At 41.6% G+C, this 23,064-nt stretch overlaps 1 protein-coding gene across 5 annotated transcripts in view; it reads left to right on the top strand.

Annotated features, from left to right (window-relative positions):
* HERPUD2 (HERPUD family member 2) overlaps positions 1 to 21,110 on the top strand; it is a 38,123-nt gene extending 17,013 nt beyond the window's left edge. For 2 of the 5 annotated variants that reach the window (XM_069730217.1, XM_069730215.1), the window contains 7 exons: positions 552 to 665; positions 1,106 to 1,266; positions 2,410 to 2,529; positions 5,740 to 6,051; positions 7,372 to 7,455; positions 10,129 to 10,240; positions 19,614 to 21,110. In XM_069730217.1, the coding sequence (XP_069586318.1) occupies positions 552 to 665; positions 1,106 to 1,266; positions 2,410 to 2,529; positions 5,740 to 6,051; positions 7,372 to 7,455; positions 10,129 to 10,240; positions 19,614 to 19,775 (1,065 nt within the window). In that variant the 3' untranslated portion in view covers positions 19,776 to 21,110. The remainder of the gene's footprint in view (positions 1 to 551; positions 666 to 1,105; positions 1,267 to 2,409; positions 2,530 to 5,739; positions 6,052 to 7,371; positions 7,456 to 10,128; positions 10,241 to 19,613) is intronic. The other 3 variants (XM_069730219.1, XM_069730220.1, XM_069730216.1) reach the window with 2 other exon arrangements.
* Positions 21,111 to 23,064: the final 1,954 nt, after the last annotated feature.

Here is a 23,064-nt window from a genome sequence, read left to right as displayed (position 1 = left end):
ATTTGTGAAATAAGACTTAGACGCCGGTTCATCAAAACAATTTTGCCAGAATTCTAGCATAAACTGCTTTGAAAAGTTGCAGAATTGGACGCAGATGGTGCTGGATGTAGGTGCAGTGGGACACAATGACACATCTAGTCTAATTTATGACCCGCTATGGCGCGCACCACTCGTTAGATGCACCTGATTCATTAAAAGGCACGAGTCTCCTACACATCTCCTCATCAAAACTGGCAAGAAAATCTCCGGTCTTGATGAATTGGGGCCATAACGTTTTTAATCTTTGCACAATCCTGTTTAATAACATTGTCTTGCATCTTTCGTTTGCGCTTCTTTTTTCTAGTTTTCCATCATTCATGTTTACAGGTACACTATGCCCACCTCTGCATGCAGACACTGGTACAGTATGCCACCTGTCCATATTCTGAGTAAATTGAAGAACCTAGAATCCCCCCACTACACCCTATCATCATTCTACTTAACCAGACATTGGTTCCAGATATTTTGCCTGTTACTATGCTGATTTGGACTTTCATTCTTTCTCTTTTCAGCAGGATGAATATCACATGGTGCATTTAGTATGTGCCTCCAGGACCCCACCAAATTCCCCAAAACCAAGCACCAGCAGAGAGAGCGCTAGAGCTGAAAAGGCCAGCAGTAGATCAGTAAGTTTATGGAGAGGCTTCTCCTTCTTCTCCTTTTCCTTATCCTTCCCTCCCAAGTGCAGACGTGAAATGAACTTGGTCTTTTTTTTAATTATTGTAAGAAGCAATTATCTATGAAACTCTCTGCTAGCGGATAGTGTAATAGTTGATTTAAAAACTGTTAAATGGTGTTTCTGGATGCCTTTCTTGAAATAGAATAACACCTTATGGGTACGATGTCACTTCTGATGGGCGATTAATCCAGAAAATGAGTTTGTTTTTCCATATTTAAGGTCAGGGTTTATTTTCCCCTTAATATGATGAATACCTTTATTGTATGTTACCTTTTTTATGTCCTACTTGCGTTAGTTTATTTATTTAATGTCTAGTTATTATTTATTATTTGTGCCACAGTTAAACTGTCTAGCAGTAAAAAAAAGTTATCTGTACTTTTATTTCAGAATTCAGAACACTCAGGATCATCTCCATCGGTATCTACAAGCCGCGATATGTCATCCACAGCATCAAATTCTAGAAATGAGGAAAACTTAAGATATCGCCATAATCCTCCTACGTATACAGATGCCATGCACAACCACTCATTTCAATTCAACAGACAACAGTAAGTCTGATTCAGTGATGTGAATGGTCTTTCACTAACTTTATTTGGGGGAAAACGTATGTATGTATGTATGTCAAAATAATAAAAACACCTGGAAACATCAACAAAAGTTAGTTTTATATGGTGTAGGTCCACATTTTGCAGCGATTACAGCCTCAATTCTCCGAGGTATGGATTCGTACAAGGTGTGAATTGTTTGCAAAGGAATTTTAGCCCATTCTGCAGTCAAAACACCCTTCAGTTCTTTGAGCGATGATGGCGGCGGAAATCGACGTCTAATTTGAATCTCTAAAATCGACCATAAATGCTCAATAATGTTGAGGTCTGGGGATTGTGGGGGCCAGATGAGATGCTCAACTTCATTAGAATGTTCCTCGTGCCATGCTTTAACGATTCTAGCTGTATGAATTGGTACATTATCATCCTGAAAGATGGCGTTCCTCTCCGGGAACAGTGCTTGAACCATTGGATGCACTTGGTCGACCAAAATGCCTAAATAATCTCGGCTGTTAATTCTTCCATGAAGGGATATCATTGGCCCGGCGGATCTCCACGAAATAGCACCCCAGATCATCACAGAACCTCCGCCATGTTTTACGGTTGGGAGAAGGCAGTCTGGATGGAATGCTTCTTTCGGCTGTCTCCAAACGTACACTCGGCCGGAGGTCGGAAATAGGGTAAACGATGATTCGTCTGAGAATATCAAACGCAGTCATTACTTTGGAGACAGTACCGCTTGACACGCCAAACATTCGGGCACTTTGTTACACTAGCGCCTGCCATACGAGCACCAACAATTTGGCCTCTTTGAAAATCCGAGAGGTCTGCCATTGGTATCAGGTTCTCATCAATGTTCTTACGATTATGCAAAACAAACAGTTAATTTACATACACACATCACATAACACAATCGACTACAAAACATTACCATATGTCATGGTCTGCATGTTTATCACATGTTCGAAGATTATGATTCCAAAACGTTAGGGGTTTCCATTATTTTGTCCAGTGTGTGTGTGTGTGTGTGTGTGCGTATTTTCTACCTACCTATACCGTTAACGGGAATTTGACACCATAATTCACCAATACTTTTTTTTTTACTTAAATGTCATAACTTCTTATTTTTTTTTTTTTTAATTCTAGATCTGTAGAGAATCTCCCTGCACAAGCAGCACCAGCTGGATTTCCTGTTTATTCGGCCTTCACCCCCTTGCAGATGATGTGGTGGCAACAGATATATGCACGACAATACTATATGCAGTAGTAGGTTCATATCCTCCTTTTGTCTTGTTTTTTTTATATATATATTAAAGATCAGCTTGTGTGTTAAAAAAGTAACACATTATTTCATATTTTTCTCTACCTACAGTCATGTGCAAGTACCGTATATACTCGAGTATAAGCCGACCCCCCTAATTTTGCCACAAAAAACTGGGAAAACTTATTGACTCGAGTATAAGCCTAGGGTGGAAAATGGAGCAGCTACCGGTTAATGTAAAAAATAAAAATAGATACCAATAAAAGTAAAATTAATTGAGACATCAGTAGGTTAAGTGTTTTTGAATATCCATATTGAATCAGGAGCCCCATGTAATGCTCCATACAGTTCAATATTGCCCCATAGATGCTCCATATAAAGCTGTGCCCCATATACAATGCTCTGCACCGTTCATTTTTGCTCCATAGCTGTGCCATATAGTGCTCTGCACCGTTCATTATTGCCCCATTGATGTACCATAGAAAGCTCTGCCATTGCTGCTGCTGCAATAAAAAAAAAAAAATGCCATACTCGCCTTTCTTGCTTTCAGCTCCCGGCGTCTCGTCCCGGCGTCTCTCCACACTGACTGATCAGGCAGAGGGCGGCGTGCACACTATATGCCTCATCGCGCCCTCTGACCTGCACAGTCAGTGCGGAGAGACGCCGGGAACATGGAGCGGCGCCCGGCGTGTGGAACGGGGATAGGTAAATATGAAATACTTACCTGCTCCCGGCATCCCGCTCCTTCTCCCGGACAGCTGGTCTTCGGTGCCGCAGCCTCTTCCTCTATCAGCGGTCACCGTTACCGCTGATTAGAGAAATGAATATGGGGCTCCACCCCTATGGGAGTGGAGTCCATATTCATTTCTCTAATGAGCGGTCCCACGTGACTGCTGAAGAGGAGAAGAACTGCAGCACCCGAAGACCGTGGGACGGCAGGGGGAGCGCCAGGATCGCCGGGACTAGGTAAGTAAGCCTCAGCGCCCTCTCCCCCTCACCCGCCGACCCTGCCACCCACTGTGACTCGAGTATAAGCTGAGAGGGGCACTTTCAGCCCAAAAATTTGGGCTGAAAATCTCGGCTTATCCTCGAGTATATACGGTATATTTTCTTTTCAGCTTTGAAATGCACAGGGAACTTATGGGAGATGTAAATAATAATTGTGGTAATGATAAAAATAAAAGGTGTGATTAGGGGGTGATTATGCTACCAGCTAGAGCAGCACTCTCCAGAATCTTTTGTGACCCCTGAGGTCTTGGTACCTGTGCATGATGGGTGTATTGTGAGTCTGGCTGTCCTTCATATAAAGTAGGCTTTTATTGTAATGGAGGAATTGAGCACAACAAAGGGACTCCTGGTTAGTGCTTCGTTTAAATCTGACATTTACAGTAAATATATGCTTTTAGGCTTCAATGTTTTTATGATAGTGAGGTTTTAATAGGTCATCTTTATGATAAGATGTTTCTCATTTTTAATAATCTATGCAGCCATATAAGATTAGGATCTACTAGGTTTGATTTATGGCTCGTGGTTTGGTCGCTCGCCCTCTCTGTGCCGCTGTCGTTACAAATGACATTGTAATCCTCACTTTGGTGTTCCCTTTTACTCGGATACCAGTACTCAGACAACCCTTCTCAATCGGCTTATTTCTGCATGTAAACGGTCAGCCTGCACTCGCCTCTAGTGCCGATGTTCTTCCAGTGATGTCCGCACTGGACCTCCTGAGGCTCGTCTGGCTGCAGGTCTCTCATGACCTAATGTGAATCAGCGGTTGCCAAAGTACTACTTTGCGCTCGCTTCCATTAGGATGAAACCGGCATTCAGAATAATCAGCGCTGCTGCTGCTCTCGCTCCTTTCAGGTGTCAATTGTGTCCAAAGGAAGCAAGATTGGAGCAGTCCATAACTTCACGCGAGCCCTCGCGCTGGCACCTGAGGTGAGTATTTTACGTGGAGGAATATGATTGAGAAGGGGTTGCCAGCCGTTTACATGGACATGCAGGTCTTAGGCTGGTTTGACATTTGCCGTTGTGTCTGCAGCGTATTGTCCGCAACCACATGTAAAAACGCATGATAATGCAGCATTTTTTATCTGCATCAGTTTACGCATGACGGCAAAGAACCCGCAGCGCTTGTATGCTTTTTTACATGCGTTTGCGTTTTATGCGCATGTGTTTGATATTTCCAGGAGGGTGTGTCTCAATGGCCCTCTCTGTATCAGTTCCTGGACATGCGCAGTCCAAGGTACGCAAGCACATCGAACGCATGCGTACGCAAAGACAGTAATCCGTTTTTTAAACGCACTCATCCGCATGCCTGCGCATATTTGACTGAAATTTGCCGCTTCAAAAATTCCAACATGGTGCGTTGTCCGCGCTTTGCAGCACTCCAAAAAAAGGCATGCGTAAGCAAATGCGGGCGATCGCATGCACCTGCGTCTACAATGTTAAAGATAGGAAATCAAGACGCATGCGGATGTATGCGTCAGAAACGCTGCGGACAAAACCGCAAATGTGAAACCAGCCTTAGAAAGTTAATAACAATGATTCCTTGATATCTGCAATTCTATAACGTATTTCAGAGAAATCCACTGATTTCTTGTATGTAAATGAGTTGTTGCAGGCTATGGGTAGGACACTGGCCTGCAGGAGAATCCGCCTCCAGAGATGATTATAAAGGAAAGAGAGCGTCACAAGTGTAACATGTAATTGCTTCTCTCCTGATCTCGCTGCAGAGCTGTGTGTGATTATACCTGACATCTGCAGATGTTCTGTGTGTTCCATCTCTCAGGCAGCCAGAGCTGTGAGAACTGCAGCCGCTGATATGCGTGTGTTATGAGACACAGTTCAGTTCTACCGTTCTGTCTTGGCTGAATGTCTCATACAGAGTTCCTCCTTTCATTTCAAATATGGTCTGGAGGCAGATTCACATGCACAAATCTGATAGATTTTAACACCTCACTTACATATAAGAAAAACGTGGAGTTCTATGGAATTGAGCCAGATTGTAGATATCACGGTATCATTTTATTCACTCCCTATGACCTACACGCCCATATAAATGGCTTAGGACGGCTGACCCTACTGACAGATTCCCTTTAAGCTAGTTTTAGTTTTGTGTAGTTTATGTTCATACAACAGGAGTTTTTTTTCACTATCGTTATAGCACGCGTATTAATTTTATAACATAATCTCAAATTTTCTTTCCTTGGTCACAGTCAGGCAGCTGCCTCCAGCGAAGGGACTCCTGGTAATGCAGTAGCACAGCCACCAGCCACTCCTACGGCAAATTCTGATCGGCCACCACCTAACCCTCCAAGAGCAGCTCCAAACGTTGCACCTGAGGTGAATCAGAATGTTCAAATGAATGCTCAAGGAGGTCCAGTAATGAATGAAGAAGATATTAACCGCGATTGGCTTGACTGGATGTATACAGTATCCCGAGCTGCTATACTTCTCAGTATAGTGTACTTCTACTCTTCATTTAGCCGCTTTGTCATGGTTATGGGAGCTATGATACTTGTGTACATGTAAGTATAATCTCCATAGTTGGCTATGTATGTCCTACTATACAGCAGATGAAATAAGTATTGGACATGTCACCAATTTTCTCAGTAAATATATTTCTAAACGTGCTATTGACATGAAATTCTCACCAGATGTCCTTTACAAAACATCCAATCCACACAGGCAAAGAAATCAAATAATGCATATCCATAAATTATGTATAATAATGAGAAATGATACAGAGAAAAAAGTATTGAGCGCTCATACGGAAATGTAATTATTACTTCGTACAAAAACCTTTATTGGTGATGACCGCTTTAAGACGACTACTGTTTGGAGAAACTTATCACATGCATTGGGACCAAATCACAGCCGAGCATTCTAAAACACAAACGGTCTTCAAATCCTGAAGGATCTGTATGTTCCTTCTATGAACTCTGAGCTTTAGTTCCTTCCATACATTTTCTATTGGATTCAGGTCAGGTGATTGAAAGGACCATTCTAGCAGCTTTATTTTTTATGAAACAAATTGTTTCCTTGGCTGTGTCTTTTGGGATTATTGTCTTGCTGAAATGTCCATCTTCATTTCATCTTCATCATCTTGGTAGATGGCAGCAGATTTTTATCAAGAACGTTTCAGTACATTTGTCCATTCATCCTTCAATTATATGAAGTTTGCCAGTGCTATATGGTGAGAAACACCCCCACTTCATGATATCCCCACCTCCTAACTTCACTATTCACTATTGGTATAGTGTTTTGGGATGAAATGCAGTGCCTTTTAGCCTCCAAACATGGTGTATTATGACATCCAAAGAGTTCCGTTTTGGTCTTCTCAAACCAGACTATATTATCCCAGTATTTCACAAGTTTGCACGATGATTTGCATCAATAAATATGTGAAGGTCACGAGATGTTTCTTGTGTGGCACTAATGTGGTGCTAATGAGACACCTTTTTATAGGCCATCAGTTGAACCATCTGTTATTTTTCACGAAGTGGCAGGATTACTTTCTAATTACTGATAGATTTCAGCTGGTGTCATCACATCCCATGGCTTTTTGCATCTCTTTTTCTTTGTTTCTCATTATTACACACAACTTAATTTAGGGACATCTATGGGTTGACTTTTTTTTTTTGCATGTGTTGATTGGATGGGCTTTTACCAACATCTACTGAGAATTTCATGTTAATGGCACCTTTAGAAATATATTTACTTAAGTCTTGAACACCTCACCAATTTTGTATTTCACGTGATGTATATAAATTATAATTTACATGCACTCTATGGACAGAAGTATTGGGTTACACCTCTTAATCATTCAGTCCATTTTTTTTCTTCAGTTCCATTACCACAGCTACTGCACGAAAGCTGTTCCACTCAGCATGTCCACATGGACTTTTCCTCTCTGAACCCTGTTCACACAGGTAATATACAGATGATCAGGTTTTAAATACATCAGATAGGGATTGCATACATCAGTTAGGACTGCTCTATATGGGTATACCTTGATGTTTGGTGGAGCAGCTTGGCATACATTTTTTGCAAAAAACATATCAACCAAATACCCTGTTTTTTTTTACATCTTTTTACTAGCACTTGCGGATTACTGGGATTATTTTTTTTTAAACTGAGTGTTTTTGGTTCTACTATGCTCTTTTGTCTTCAAGTTTCTTGGTGGTGTGTGAGCATGTTCCTACAGACTTGTTCACTGTGCAAGTAGCCCATGTGTTCCTGTTTCCATTACCACAGATGTATAAAATTTAACTCTGTGCCATGCCATGCGCCTTTACAGATATTTGTGAACGAATAGGTCATGCTAAAGAGCTCACTGAATGTGTGTGGTATTGTAATATGATGTCAAAGTTGTAACTAGCGAGTTTGTGAAATGTGGGCCACTTTGTGGGAAAAGATTGGAGAAGATCCTTTTTTCTGTTCCAGCATATCTGTGTGCCAGTGTTAACAGCAAGGTCCATGAAGGCATGATTGGTGAGTTTGGTGCAGAAGAACTTGATTGGCTGCACCCTTGGGCTGGGCTGGAATGGACATTGCGAGCCAAGGCTCTTTTTTCCAATATCAGTATCTGACCTCATAAATGCTCTTCTGGATGAATGGGCAAAAATTCTCAGATGCACTCCAAATCTTTATAGAATGGGATGTCCTAAAAGCTCCCATAGGTGTAATGTGTCGGCACCCCGATACTTTTGTCCATATAGTGTACATTAAATTTACATACAAATTAGGACACCCACAATGAAATGCAACCTTTTGACTATGGTAATAAAGGGTTAGATGAGAAAGTACTTGCAACACCTAAATTGCAACTAATAAAAAGTACAACTATTTGTTCTGTCTAGCTAGAATATCAGCATCTAAAAGAAAACCCTGCCAGAATTATTAAAATACTGTATCATTTTATGCTGCACATTAAACATGTGAAAACCGCATATTAATATGTCCTATGCCAAGCAGTTGGTGCTTATTTCACAGCAAGTTCAAACTTGTCATTTTCTACAAAGTGATTAATAATCTTTATCTACTTTCACATATGTGAAATGTATAGTGCTTTGAACTGTCCGATAGTGTATGTCTGCTAAGTCCAGAGGTACAGATTTGGGCAAAAAATAAAACGGTTCATGCTTTAATAACTTCTACTTGGTCCAAATTTACAGTGGGTACGGAAAGTATTCAGACCCCTTTAAATTTTTCACTCTGTTTCATTGCAGCCATTTGGTAAATTAAGAAAAGTTCATTTCTTTTCTCATTAAGGTACTCTCTCCACCCCATCTTGACTGAAAAAAACAGGAATGTAGTAATTTTTGCAAATTTATTAAAAAAGAAAAACTGAAATATCATATGGTCATAAGTATTCAGTCCCTTTTCTCAGTATTGAGTGGAATCATTCTTTTGAGCTAGTACAGCAATGAGTCTTCTTGTGAACGATGCAACAAGTTTTTCCCACCTGGATTTGGGGATCCTCTGCCATTCTTCCTTGCAGATCCTCTCCGATTCCGTCAGGTTGGATGGTGAACGTTGGTATTCAGCCATTTTCAGGTCTCTCCAGAGATGCTCAATTGGGTTTAGGTCAAGGCACTGGCTGGGCCAGTCAAGAATGGTCACAGAGTTGTTCTGAAGCCACTCCTTTGTTATTTTAGCTGTGTGCTTAGGGTCATTGTCTTGTTGAAAGGTGAACCTTCGGCCAGTCTGAGGTCTAGAGCACTCTGGAAGAGGTTTTCATCTAGGATATCTCTGTACTTGGCCGCATTCATGTTTCCTCCAGTGACAACCAGTCGTCCTGTCCCTGCAGCTGAAAAACACCCCCACCGCTGCCACCACCATGTTTCACTTTTGGGATTGTTTTGGGTAGGTGATGAGGAGTGCTTGGTTTTCTCAACACATACCTCTTAGGCTGGAGTCACACAAAACGTATAAAAATACGGTCTGTTTTTTACAGACCAAATACACAGATATGTTCCCTGAACAGTGATCCGTATGTCATCCGAAGGCAAGGTGTGGCTGCGTATTTTGCGCATGTAAACCTCCGTATGGCATCGGTATGGTGAGATTTTCTCGCCGGCTTGCAAAATGGACATAGAATGGATCCATGGGCTCAAATATTCAGGAAAACGTGTGTGTGTGTGTGTGTGTATATATATATATATATATATATATATATATATATATATATATATATATATATATATATATATATATATATATATATATATATATATATATATAATCTATAATGGACTACATACAGCGAACCGATTCATATCCCTTATTTTTTTACATACTTATTTTCCACCATAATATGCAAATAAAATGTTAAAAAAACAGACAATGTGATTTTCTGGATTTTTTTTTCTCTGTTTGTCTCCCATAGTTGAGGTCTACCTATGATGTAAATTACAGACGCCTCTCATCTTTTTAAGTGGTGGAACTTGCACTATTGCTGACTGACTAAATACTTTTTTGCCCCACTGTATGTGTGTGTCTACAGGCATAGAGTGCTGTAAATAGCCTTATGTAATTGTATTCTGTTTTAAAACTATATTCTGCGTTCGGATTGTGAAATTTGCACACCTTTTTATTCACAGGCACCAGGCTGGCTGGTTTCCATTCAGACAAGAGGATGGTCAACTGCAGGCTAGAGATGATGCAGGAGATGTCAATCCTGACCGGGTAAACAACAATGATCTTCTGGAGATGGTATGTGGCTGCTCTGCTTTGGGGTTTTAGCGCTTACAGCCATGAAAAATATGTAAAAACGAGTGCAAAGAATAGAGCTTTTAAAGCAAATCACATTTGAATTGGATGATTGCACCCCTATATAACATTTTAGATAGAGTGTTGCCTAATATCCCATTTTAGCATAAACCTTCTTTTTGAGGTACAGTTTAATGTTCGGCTGACAGCTATAAACAATAGCAAAAAATCTGTATGTAGATGAACTACAGATGTACCCACTAGAAAAATGAATACTAAATACAGCGGAAGTGGAAATAAAACATAACTTTTACTAGAACAATATAAAAGTACAAATGAAAAAGTCACCCAAAAGTGATATAAAAGCACATGGGGTAAGGTCTCAACAAAGAGACACAGCAAAAAAACCCCTAAAAGGATTCAAAAGACACCGCCTGCAGAGGCGCTTGCGGGTGAAAAGCAGACCAACATATGATTCACGCACTAGCTACCAGAAACAAATACATATGAATCATGGGGCAATAATACATAAAGTTGGTTGCATGTATATAGACAAATATAGCAAAATGGCAAAAAACATGGCACCTATACCACGGTGTCATTAATAAGAGTCAAGTTAAAAAAAAAAAGTGGAACATTCTCACCAACTCCAGGATAAATAGGCAGGAGACCTGGAAGACCTCTTGTTCAAGCAACGGTCCGGAATATGATGAAGGGAACTGACAATACCCTGTCATTCCCTATGGGGCTAACAATAGTCTATCCCCAAAACTCCTGCCCTTACAAGGGCAGTCCACAGCTACCCCTGCAAAAACATGCCCTGCACTCTCCCTGTGGTCAGTCCCGACGCGTTTCCTCCAAGCTAATCATCAGGGGACCTGCTTGATTGTAGAGATAAGTGCTCAAAAGGGAGACATAAGTTGCTGCCACCCCTTATGCTATCCTGCAGAGGGTGGACAAAGTGTGGGGCTAGTCCTTAAATAGGAAGTGGCCAAGAAAAAAAATTAGCCACTTATAATGGGATAAATGAGTAACCTATGTGGCTGTTAGGGGTAACAAGTAATGTGCCTGTCAATTAGCCTATACACACCGCCCACTAGAGCATCGGTATCATCATCTGATGCAAAAGAATACAATCAGCGTAATAGGCGGTGACAGTAAGACTAACCTCTATGATGGCGTCACACGCCGTGAACCACGAGGGAACCAGACGCCACAATGAGTGTAGTGCGGGTCGGCAGCAGCCGACATGCGCAGAGAGGACCAGAAGCTCACCGGCTCACCAGGCGGCGTCTATTGACATGCGCACAGAAGACGTGTGGTAACCAAGCAACGAGGATGCCGAAGTGCTTGGTGCAACAAGGACGCCGAAGAAACCAGCGGCCGTCGACATGCGCAGAAGGATCCAGAAGTAATAGCTCCCCAGCGCATACAGCGGCGAACGCTGTCTCACATATATCAAGCAGGCAGGTATGGTTGCTAGGTGCCTTCAGACGCGCACCTACCCGCAACATATGAAACCTCTCGCCTGAATAAATAGAGAGGGAGGTACGCGCTACCACACGCCGGACCCTACAGTAATAAGCACAATTCTGTGAATGAAACCCACAAGAGGAGGGGTAAATACCGCACAGATGGCCTGTAGAATAAACCCCATACATGGCACAACTATAAAAATATACTGCACATGTATTATCACAGGAGCCAAAAGAAAGGGGGTACAATACAGCGCATGTCCGCACAAAGTGACATAAATGAATCACTCGTTGTGCAATGCACAAGGGTAATGGAAAGGAGGGTGATGTTGACACAAATATTTGTCTATCTACATGCAACCAACTTTATGTATTATTGCCCCATGATTCATATGTATTTGTTTCTGGTAGCTAGTGCGTGAATCATATGTTGGTCTGCTTTTCACCCGCAAGCGCCTCTGCAGGCGGTTTCTTTTCAATCCTTTTAGTTTTTTTTTTTTGCTGTGTCTTTGTTGAGACCTTACCCCATGTGCTTTTATATCACTTTTGGGTGACTTTTTCATTTGTACTTTTATATTGTTCTAGTAAAAGTTATGTTTTATTTCCACGGCTGACAGCTATCTAATTTATTTGAGGAGCTTAGGGGACTCCCAACTTCTCCCTCCCAACAGATGATATTTGGGTTAAAAAAGGGAAAGGATCACACGATAATTTCCCTACCTCATATTTTTGTTCTCTGGTAAACAAGATGTCGCCAGAATAGCTTGACAGTGGTTTGCTCCATTTTCCTATTGAGAATGGATGCTTACTTGGCTGAGCATGCACGTGTGTGGAGGGACTGGTTAAGTAGGTTTAGTTTTGGGCCAAATGGGGTGATCATCCCAAAGTTATCTATGGTGCTTAATCACTTACACTTGCTGATGATCAATTAGAAGTAATTCTATAAGCAAAAAGTATCCCTATACCAGCGAAAATTTAAACCCTTAACGTTAATAGCCACTCAAAACAAAATGTATAGATCCTGCCAAAAGATATGCCTTAAAGGTGAGCGAGCGTCAGGTAATTTACCTTAATGGTGAATGAACACCCAAAGATCTGAAGTCACTTCATGAGTGGCGTATTAGTTGTAGTGGGGGGTAAAATGACGATTAGTTGCAATCCTCGGGCTTGTGTGAGTAAATCTTCCGGAGGGCTGTCCCGGCCGGTGACAGACGCTCCACCGCTCCTGGTTCCCACATTGTGCTAACGTGCAGTTGGGCGGTACAGACCCGCTCAGTCTGCAAAAGTTGCTGGGGTCCGTTTTTTCCATCACACATCTAGATAATTTCCTTGAGGGGTCTAGTTTCCAAAATGGGGTCACTTTTGGGATGTTTTCACTGTTTAGGCACATCAGGGGCTATCCAAACACAACACGGCGTCCGGTCTCTATTCCAGCCAATTTTGTCTTAAAAAAAATCAAACTGCGCTTCTTCCCTTCCGTGCCCTGTCATGTGCTCAAACAGTAGTTTTCCCCCCACATATGGGGATAACTGTGTACTCAGAAGAAATTGCACAACAAATTTTGAGATCCATTTTCTCCTGTTACCCTTGTGAAAATAAAAAAGAAAATTGGAGTCTAAAATTTATGAAAAAATGTTAAATGCTCATTTTTTTTTCGTTTCATCTCCGTTCCTGTGAAGGATACCTGAAGGATAAATAAACTTCTTGCATATGGGTTTGAGCAGTTTGAGGGGCTCAGTTTTTAGAATGGTGTCACATTTGGGTATTTTCTGTCACATAGGCCCCTCAGTCACTTCAAATATGATGTGGTCCAAAACAAAAATGGTTTTGTAAATTTTGTTGGAAAAAAAAGAAACTGCTGGTCAGCTTTCTAACCCTAACTTCCTAACAAGCAAAAAAAATTGTTTAAAAAATTGTGCTGATGTAAAGTAGACATGTGGGAAATGTCATTATCTATTTTGTGTGACATAAATCTAAGGTTTAAAGGGACACTGTCACCTGAATTTGGAGGGAACAATCTTCAGCCATGGAGGCGGGGTTTTGGGGTTTTTGATTCACCCTTTCCTTACCCGCTGGCTGCATGCTGGCTGCAATATTGGATTGAAGTTCATTCTCTGTCCTCCATAGTACACACCTGTGCAAGGCAAGATTGCCTTGTGCAGGCATGTACTACGGAGGACAGAGAATGAACTTCAATCTAATATTGCAGCCAGCGGGTAAGGAAAGGGTGAATCAAAAACCCCAAAACCCCGCCTCCATGGCTGAAGATTGTTCCCTCCAAATTCAGGTGACCGTGTCCCTTTAAGGGCTTAAAAATTAAAGTTTGAAAATTGTGAAATTTTTATCAAATTTCAATTATTTATTATTTTTTTTTCACAAATAAATGCAAGGCGTATCGAAGAAATTTTACCACTATCATTAAGTACAATGTCACGAAAAAAACGTTGAAGTGTTCCAGAGTTATTACCACATGAAGTGACACCAGTCAGAATGGTAAATTTGGTTTGGTCATGAAGGTGAAAACAAGCTTGGTGGGTGAAGAGGTTAAAAGGGTTTCCCCACAAATATGTACCCTTCTGTTTATCAATACCAGGACATGAGCTTAAATGTTGTAATTTGGAATATTTAAGTGAATTGCGCAGTTTGTCTGCAGTCGTTTAAATACATATGGTGTTCTAGACCTTCTTCTTGGTAGTGTGCATTTTCTATCTCGCCATAATTTTCCTGACAAGAGCATATGATCATGGCCAGCCCACTTTTCACATGAACAAATCTAACTTGCTCATGTTAACTGCAAGCTTTGTGGCAGCATTCCTGCCAGCTGTGGACTCTGAGCGCATCTACTATATAATTGTCTAAGGGTCACTTCCTTCTGTCTGTGTGTCTGTCACGGATATTCATTGGTCGCGGCCTCTGTCTGTCATGGAAATCCAAGTCGCTGATTGGTCTCGCCAGCTGCCTGTCATGGCTGCCGCGACCAATCCGCGACGGCCGCAGTCCGATTAGTCCCTCCCTACTCCTCTGCAGTCAGTGCCCGGCGCCCACTCCATACTCCCCGCAGTCACCGCTCACACAGGGTTAATGCCAGCGGTAACGAACCGTGTTATGCCATGGGTAACTCACTCCGTTACCACCGCTATTAACCCTGTGTGACCAAGTTTTTACTATTGATGCTGCCTATGCAGCGTCAATAGTAAAAAGATCTAATGTTAAAAATAATAAAAAAAACAAAAAACCTGCTATTCTCACCTTCCGTAGTACGAGGATGCGCTCACGCCTCCCGCCAGCTTCCATTCCCAGAGATGCATTGCGAAATTACCCAGAAGATTTAGCGGTCTCACGAGACCGCTAAGTGATCTGGGTAATTTCGCAATGCATCCTGGGAACGAAAGATGGCGGCAGCTGCGTGCGCATCGCCAGAGGTTCGCTGGATCTAGGCTGGATCCCGGCGGGTGAGTATATAACTATTTTTTTATTTTAATTATTTTTTTTAACAGGGATATGGTGCCCACACTGCTAAATACTACGCGGGCTGTTAGATACCGCGTGGCTGCTATATACTACCTGGCCAGTGTTAGATACTATGTGGGCTGTGTTCTATATTGCGTGGGCTGCGTTATATACTACATGGCTGCTATATACTACGTGGGCAGTGTAATATACTACGTGTCTGTTCTATACTGCGTGCTATATACTACGTGGCCACTGTTAGATACTACGTGAGCTGTGTTATATACTGCGTGGCTGCTATATACTGCGTGGCTGCTATATACTGTGTGGGCTGTTATATACTACGTGGGCTGTGTTATTTACTGTGTGGCCTATATTAACGCATCGGGTGTTCTACAATATGTATGTATATTGCAGCCACATGGTATATACCACAGGCCACGTAGTATTCCTATATACTACGTGGCCTGTGCTATATACTATGTGGCTGATACATACATACATACATACATACATACATACATACATATTCTAGAATACCCGATGCGTTAGAATCGGGCAACCATCTGTTTGTCTGTAACGGAAATCCCACGTCGCTGATTGGTCGCCACGTAGTTCAGTCACGTTTACTGAACAAGTTCTGTCAGTGTGACGTAGTTCACTCACGTTTACTGAACAAGTTCTGTCAGTCACAGTGCTACATAGTTCAGTCACGTTTACTGAACACGTTCAGTCAGTCAATGTGGAGTACAAAAATATTTTGGGTTGATATTGTTAACAAATATATTATAGTGTTGATGTACTTCTTTCGTCCGATGATTTATTTAAAGGGAACTTGTCACCCCCAAAATCGATGGTGAGGTAAGCTCACCGTCATCAGGGGCTTATCTACAGCATTCTGTAATGCTGTAGATACGCCGCCGATGTTACCTGAAAGAGGAGAAAAAGAGGTTAGATTATACTCACCCAGGGGTGGTCCCGCTGCGGTCTGGTCAAATGGGTGTCTCAAGTCCGCTCCGGCGCCTCCCATCTTCATTCTATGACCCTCTTCATTCTATGAACCTCTTCTAGTCTTCACGCCACGACTCCGGCGCAGGCGTACTTTGTCTGCCCTGTTGAGGGCAGAGCAAAGTACTGCAGTGCGCAGGCGCCGGAAAGGTCAGAGAGGCCCAGCGCCTGCGCACTGCAGTACTTTGCTCTGCCCTCAACAGGGCAGACAAAGTACGCCTGCGCCGGAGCCGCGGCGTGAAGACCAGAAGAGGACGTCATGGAATGAAGATGGGAGGCGCCCGAGCGGACCTGAGACACCCATCGGAGCAGGACCGCCCCTGGGTGAGTATAATCTAACGTCTTTTTCTCCTCTTTCAGGTAACATCGGCGGCTTATCTACAGCATTACAGAATGCTGTAGATAAGCCCCTGATGATGGTGAGCTTACCTCACCATCGATTTTGGGGGTGACAGGTTCCCTTTAAATACAGTTAGATATTTATGTAATGGTTTATATATTTTGATCATCTGTTTAATAATTTTGTTCAGTTGTATTAAGTTCTAGGAGCAATAAAATTTAATGATAATGTATATATTTTACCCGGAAAATCCTGTGTATTCATTGCATTATTCTTAAATCTTCATAAATAAACTACCGTATATACTCAAGTAGAAGCTGAGATTATCAGCCCATTTTTTGGAGGTTAAAAGTCCCCCTCTCGGCTTATACTCAAGTCATACCCAGGGGTCGGCAGGGGAGGGGTAGCTGGGGCTGTCTAATTATACTCACCTACTCCTGGCGCGGTCCCTGCTTCCCCGGAGCCGCAGCTTCTTCCTGTGCTGAGCGGTCACATGGTACCACTCATTACAGTAATGAATATGCGGCTCCACCTCCCATAAAGGTGGAGCCGCATATTCATTACTAGGGTTGAGCGACCTTGACTTTTTTAGGGTCGAGCCGGGTTTCGCGAAACCCGACTATCTCAAAAGTCGAGTCGAGTGAAATCGGCCGATTATGGCGAAAAGTCGAGGATCGACCGAAACACGAAACCCAATGCAAAGGCAATGGGATTTTTTTTTTTTTTTTTCTCTCTCTCTCCCTCTCCCTCTCCCTCTCCCTCCGTCCGTCCCTGAACTGAGCTACAGCGCACAAGCGACAACATGGCGATAGGCGTCCACGCCCCTAAGACCTATGTCATCACTCTGCCCACGCCCCTTCATTGGCTGAAAAAAATGGCGCCAAGCGCGTCATACGAAACGCGACTTTGGCGCGAAAGTCGCGTACCGCATGGCCGACCCCACACAGGGATCGGGTCGGGTTTCATGAAACCCGACTTTGCCAAAAGTCGGCGACTTTTGAAAATGAACGATCCGTTTCGCTCAACCCTATTCATTACTGTAATGAGCGGTAATGGTGACCGCTCAATACAGGATGAAGCTGCGGCGCCGGGGAAGCAGGGACTGCACCGCGCCAGGAGCAGGTGAGTATAACGGGGGAGCGCAGCGCTGCGCGATATTCACCTGCTCCTCGTTCCGGCGCCGCTCCGTCTTCAGCATCTTCTGCAGTGACGCTCAGGTAAGAGGGTGCGATGACGTGGTTAGTGCGCGCCCTGTGCCTGAACGTCGGTGCAGAAGACTCTGAAGATGGAGCGGCGCCGGAACGAAGTCAGGTGAATATTGAATGTGCCGGGGGCCTGAGCGACGAGAGGTGAATGTGCTGATTTTTTTTTTTTTATCGCAGCAACAGCAAATGGGGCAAGTGTATGTATGGAGCATCTTATGGGGCCATAATCAACGTTTGTGCAGCACTATATGGCGCAAATATCTTTATGGAGCATCTTATGGGGCCGTAATCAACATTTGTGCAGCATTATATTGGGCAAATGTGTCTATGGAGCATCTTATGGGGCCATCATAAACTTTATGGAGCGTTATATGGGGCTCCTGATTCAATATGGAAATTCAATAACTTATCCTACTGATGTCTCAATTAAATTTACTTTTATTGGTATCTATTTTTACTTTTGACATTTACCGGTAGCTGCTGCATTTCCCACCCTAGACTTATACTCAAGTCATTAAGTTTTCCCAGTTTTTTTGTGGCAAAATTAGGGGGGTCGGCTTATTCTCGGGTCGGTTTATACTCGAGTATATACGGTACATACATATTCTAGAATACCCTATATGTTAGAATCGGGCCACAATCTAGTAGATTATATTCAGTGATTGAACATAGCCTTGTTTTTGACCTAGGGAATAATGTAGCCAGTGCTGACACCCTGTTATGTGAAGAGTGCAACTTACCTGTACTAGGCTTCCTTACATGTAATGCATAGTCTTTACATTCCAAGGTGTCAGTGTTGGCTGTGTTATTCACTAGATCTAAAGAGGGGATATGTGCTGGCATTTGTTATATCTTTGCGCTCTCCAAGGTGCCATGAGTGCTGACTACTGTGGTCCCAGGCATCGGGGGTCTCGGGTATTGAAAATTCTGGGAAATCACTACTGTTAGCTCTGCTATGATCTGAACACTGCTGACAAATACCTTTTATTAGAATATATTAAAAGAAAATAAAACAAAGTACCTCCCAAAAAGAAGGTACACAGAACAAGAGCTCAAAAAAATCCATATGTCCACAAAAGGTAGAATTGATAACAGTATCAATAAAACCTACTCCAAAAATAGGGTGAATAAACAAAAATGCAAAGACATTATAATTAAATATAATTTTTTTTTATTGATATTAAAATAAACATACAGTATAACATGTAAAAGGGGAAAACCAAACCACAGAATATGCTATAATTGGAGTGGGTATATGGACACAATCATGAACTAATATATTGTCAGAAAATGACCTATTAAATATAGCCTACATACATTTGCAAACATGAATTTAAAGAATCGGAAAGGCATAGGCAATAAAATAAGAAGAATGTACTATAATATTATAGAGTCCATATCCAATAATTTCCTGTTTCCTCCAACGCACGTTTCGCCTGCTAGTGGCTTTTTCAAGGAGTCAAATATCACTCCGTTATACAGTAGCTATCCTAGATGAACATTTAACATGGACTATATGCCCATCATATGTATAATTACCAAGATGTGAATCTAAACGAGAAGTGTCATCCTGTCCTGTGTCCCTCACCCCAACGAGCGTTTCAAGCCGTTTTCTTTATTCCCCCGATGCTCCCCTGAGGAAGTGGCAGAAAGTGTTTTTCTTTCAATATATTCTAATAAAATTGTATATTTTATTATCATTGGTAGTCACACTATTTATCCAACCAGTGGATCTTTGGTTTTTTTAATTATTGATCTATATTATCTGGAGGTGTGAACCTGAGAATTATTCTTAATATTTATTAGGACTCTTGTTGATATTTTTATGAAAATCAATCTTTCTCAGAATGTTGCTGCACCAGTGTCATATTGTAACTCAAGTTTGTTTTCTCCCAAAGGAGCGTCGTATGGATGAAGGCATTCAGGAGGATGCAGCAGAAGAGCAGGGAGATGATGCCCCAGAAGTGGGATCTCCTGGACTTGTGGCTTCAGCTTGGTCTTTCATAACCACATTCTTCACATCCCTCATACCAGAGGGCCCTCCACAGATTGTAAACTAGATATTATTCTGACTGCCATCCGGACGTAAAGGCAGGAAGGGAAAAACTGTTAAAAAATTGTGCCGCCTCAGAAACTGTTTAATTTTGTTTTTTTTGTTTTTTTTAATCTTTAAAAATGTCTGTGTTCCAAAACCATTATGACAGGCGCTTACAAGTATTTTAAGCACAATCACTTTTTTTTTTTTTTTTTACATTCTCCTTTATAAAGAAAATAACCACGTCTTCCTTTTTTCCAATTGCTATTTTATCAGTAAAATTATTCTAAAGTCATGCAGATTTTTCAATCGAGGCTGATGTTGCTTTTTTGTATTCACCCCCAAAACATCTTTGGCTCTAATGTAAGTAGATAAAGCAATCAGTTTTGGAACCGTGTAAACGCATGCAACAATATCCTTGCAAGTGCGAGGTTTATGCCTCCGATAATTTTGGTTCATTTCCAAAATGATGTCAGGACACACACATATGGCTTTAGTTTTCAGACATGTAATTCTACATACTTACGGTATGTTGTATGATTTAATAGTATTAATATTAGAAGTTATCCCAACTGGGCAATGCCTGACCACATGCCCTATTCGAACAGATGGACTTCATAGAGACGGTACCCACTGTTACCCCTTGCGGAGAGTATTGTGATGAAACCTCTGTTTAGGACTTGACCTGATAGTGTGTACCACGGTTGCCCATTTATTGCATGGCTAACCATCTTTACAAGAACAGGTAGCTTGCATTTGTAAATGGTTGTCCACTTGGGAGAAACCCTCTTAACAGAAGCTGATGGACTAATCAGATAACTAAAAGCATTATATGGATTAGATACTGCCATCACAGCTAAGAAACAGTGTCTATTCACAGGTTATATATCCTGCCCCTTCCTGCTTTCTATATCTGATTAGTTTTACCTCTGTCCTTTCTCATATAAAAGTTTTATGAATGATTTTTTTACCAAACATATATGCAATCGTGTTCATAGAAGCTGTGGTTGAGTATATTCCCCCATTTATTAGCAATGCCTTCTATAAGTTATAAGACATTAAGAGTTTCTGAAGTCTTGCTGAAATCACTTACTGCAGGCACCTGCAAATTCTTATAATGTGTCTTATCAAACAGATACTGTATATACATTTGTTATATACCCTTGATCCGCGTTGATTTCCAGACATGTAAAATAGGCTGTCACTACTTTTTATTTGGTATTTGCTTTAGAACAATATAAATCGGAGTGTAATGCAATATTTGGACCGTTTTATAGATACAAAGAATAAGTAATGGTATCTTAAGATTCAGTATTATTTTTTCTACAATTATCAGTTTCATAAACTCTAATTGTATGAACCAATTGTTTTGTATTTTGTGCATATAGATACAAAATGTTTTAGAGAAAAAAAAAATATATATATACATACATACATACATACATACATACATACATACATACAGTGGGGCAAAAAAGTATTTAGTCAGTCAGCAATAGTGCAAGTTCCACCACTTAAAAAGATGAGAGGCGTCTGTAATTTACATCATAGGTAGACCTCAACTATGGGAGACAAACTGAGAAAAAAAAATCCAGAAAATCACATTGTCTGTTATTTTAACATTTTATTTGCATATTATGGTGGAAAATAAGTATTTGGTCAGAAACAAAATTTCATCTCAATACTTTGTAATATATCCTTTGCTGGCAATGACAGAGGTCAAACGTTTTCTGTAAGTCTTCACAAGGTTGCCACACACTGTTGTTGGTATGTTGGCCCATTCCTCCATGCAGATCTCCTCTAGAGCAGTGATGTTTTTGGCTTTTCGCTTGGCAACACGGACTTTCAACTCCCTCCAAAGGTTTTCTATAGGGTTGAGATCTGGAGACTGGCTAGTCCACTCCAGGACCTTGAAATGCTTCTTACGAAGCCACTCCTTCGTTGCCCTGGCGGTGTGCTTTGGATCATTGTCACGTTGAAAGACCCAGCCACGTTTCATCTTCAATGCCCTTGCTGATGGAAGGAGGTTTGCACTCAAAATCTCACGATACATGGCCCCATTCATTCTTTCAAGTACCCAGATCAGTCGTCCTGGCCCCTTTGCAGAGAAACAGCCCCAAAGCATGATGTTTCCACCACCATGCTTTACAGTAGGTATGGTGTTTGATGGATGCAACTCAGTATTCTTTTTCCTCCAAACACGACAAGTTGTGTTTCTACCAAACAGTTCCAGTTTGGTTTCATCAGACCATAGGACATTCTCGCAAAACTCCTCTGGATCATCCAAATTCTCTTTAGCAAACTTCAGACGGGCCCGGGCATGTACTGGCTTAAGCAGTGGGACACGTCTGGCACTGCAGGATCTGGGTCCATGGTGGCGTAGTGTGTTACTTATGGTAGGCCTTGTTACATTGGTCCCAGCTCTCTGCAGTTCATTCACTAGGTCCCCCCGCGTGGTTCTGGGATTTTTGCTCACCGTTCTTGTGATCATTCTGACCCCACGGGGTGGGATTTTGTGTGGAGCCCCAGATCGAGGGAGATTATCAGTGGTCTTGTATGTCTTCCATTTTCTAATTATTGCTCCCACTGTTGATTTCTTCACTCCAAGCTGGTTGGCTATTGCAGATTCAGTCTTCCCAGCCTGGTGCAGGGCTACAATTTTGTTTCTGGTGTCCTTTGACAGCTCTTTGGTCTTCACCATAGTGGAGTTTGGAGTCAGACTGTTTGAGGGTGTGCACAGGTGTCTTTTTATACTGATAACAAGTTTAAACAGGCGCCATTACTACAGGTAATGAGTGGAGGAAAGAGGAGACTCTTAAAGAAGAAGTTACAGGTCTGTGAGAGCCAAAAATCTTGATTGTTTGTTTCTGACCAAATACTTATTTTCCACCATAATATGCAAATAAAATGTTAAAAAAACAGACAATGTGATTTTCTGGATTTTTTTTTCTCAGTTTGTCTCCCATAGTTGAGGTCTACCTATGATGTAAATTACAGACGCCTCTCATCGTTTTAAGTGGTGGAACTTGCACTATTGCTGACTGACTAAATACTTTTTTGCCCCACTGTACATACATACAATCATGGCCAAAAGTATTCTCACCCCTGCAATTTTGTCAGATAATGCTCTGTTTCTTCCTGAAAATGATTGCAAACACAAATTATTTGGTATTATCTTCATTTAATTTGTCTTAAAAGAAAAAACACAAAAATAATTGTCCTAAAGCCAAATTGGATATAATTCCACACCAAACATAAAAAAGGGGGTGGACAAAAGTATTGACACTGTTGGAAAAATCATGTGATGCTTCTCT

The sequence above is a fragment of the Ranitomeya imitator genome, chromosome 6, assembly GCF_032444005.1.
Source record: "Ranitomeya imitator isolate aRanImi1 chromosome 6, aRanImi1.pri, whole genome shotgun sequence".
Taxonomy (NCBI): domain Eukaryota; kingdom Metazoa; phylum Chordata; class Amphibia; order Anura; family Dendrobatidae; genus Ranitomeya; species Ranitomeya imitator.
This window is presented reverse-complemented; position numbering and strand designations above follow the sequence as displayed.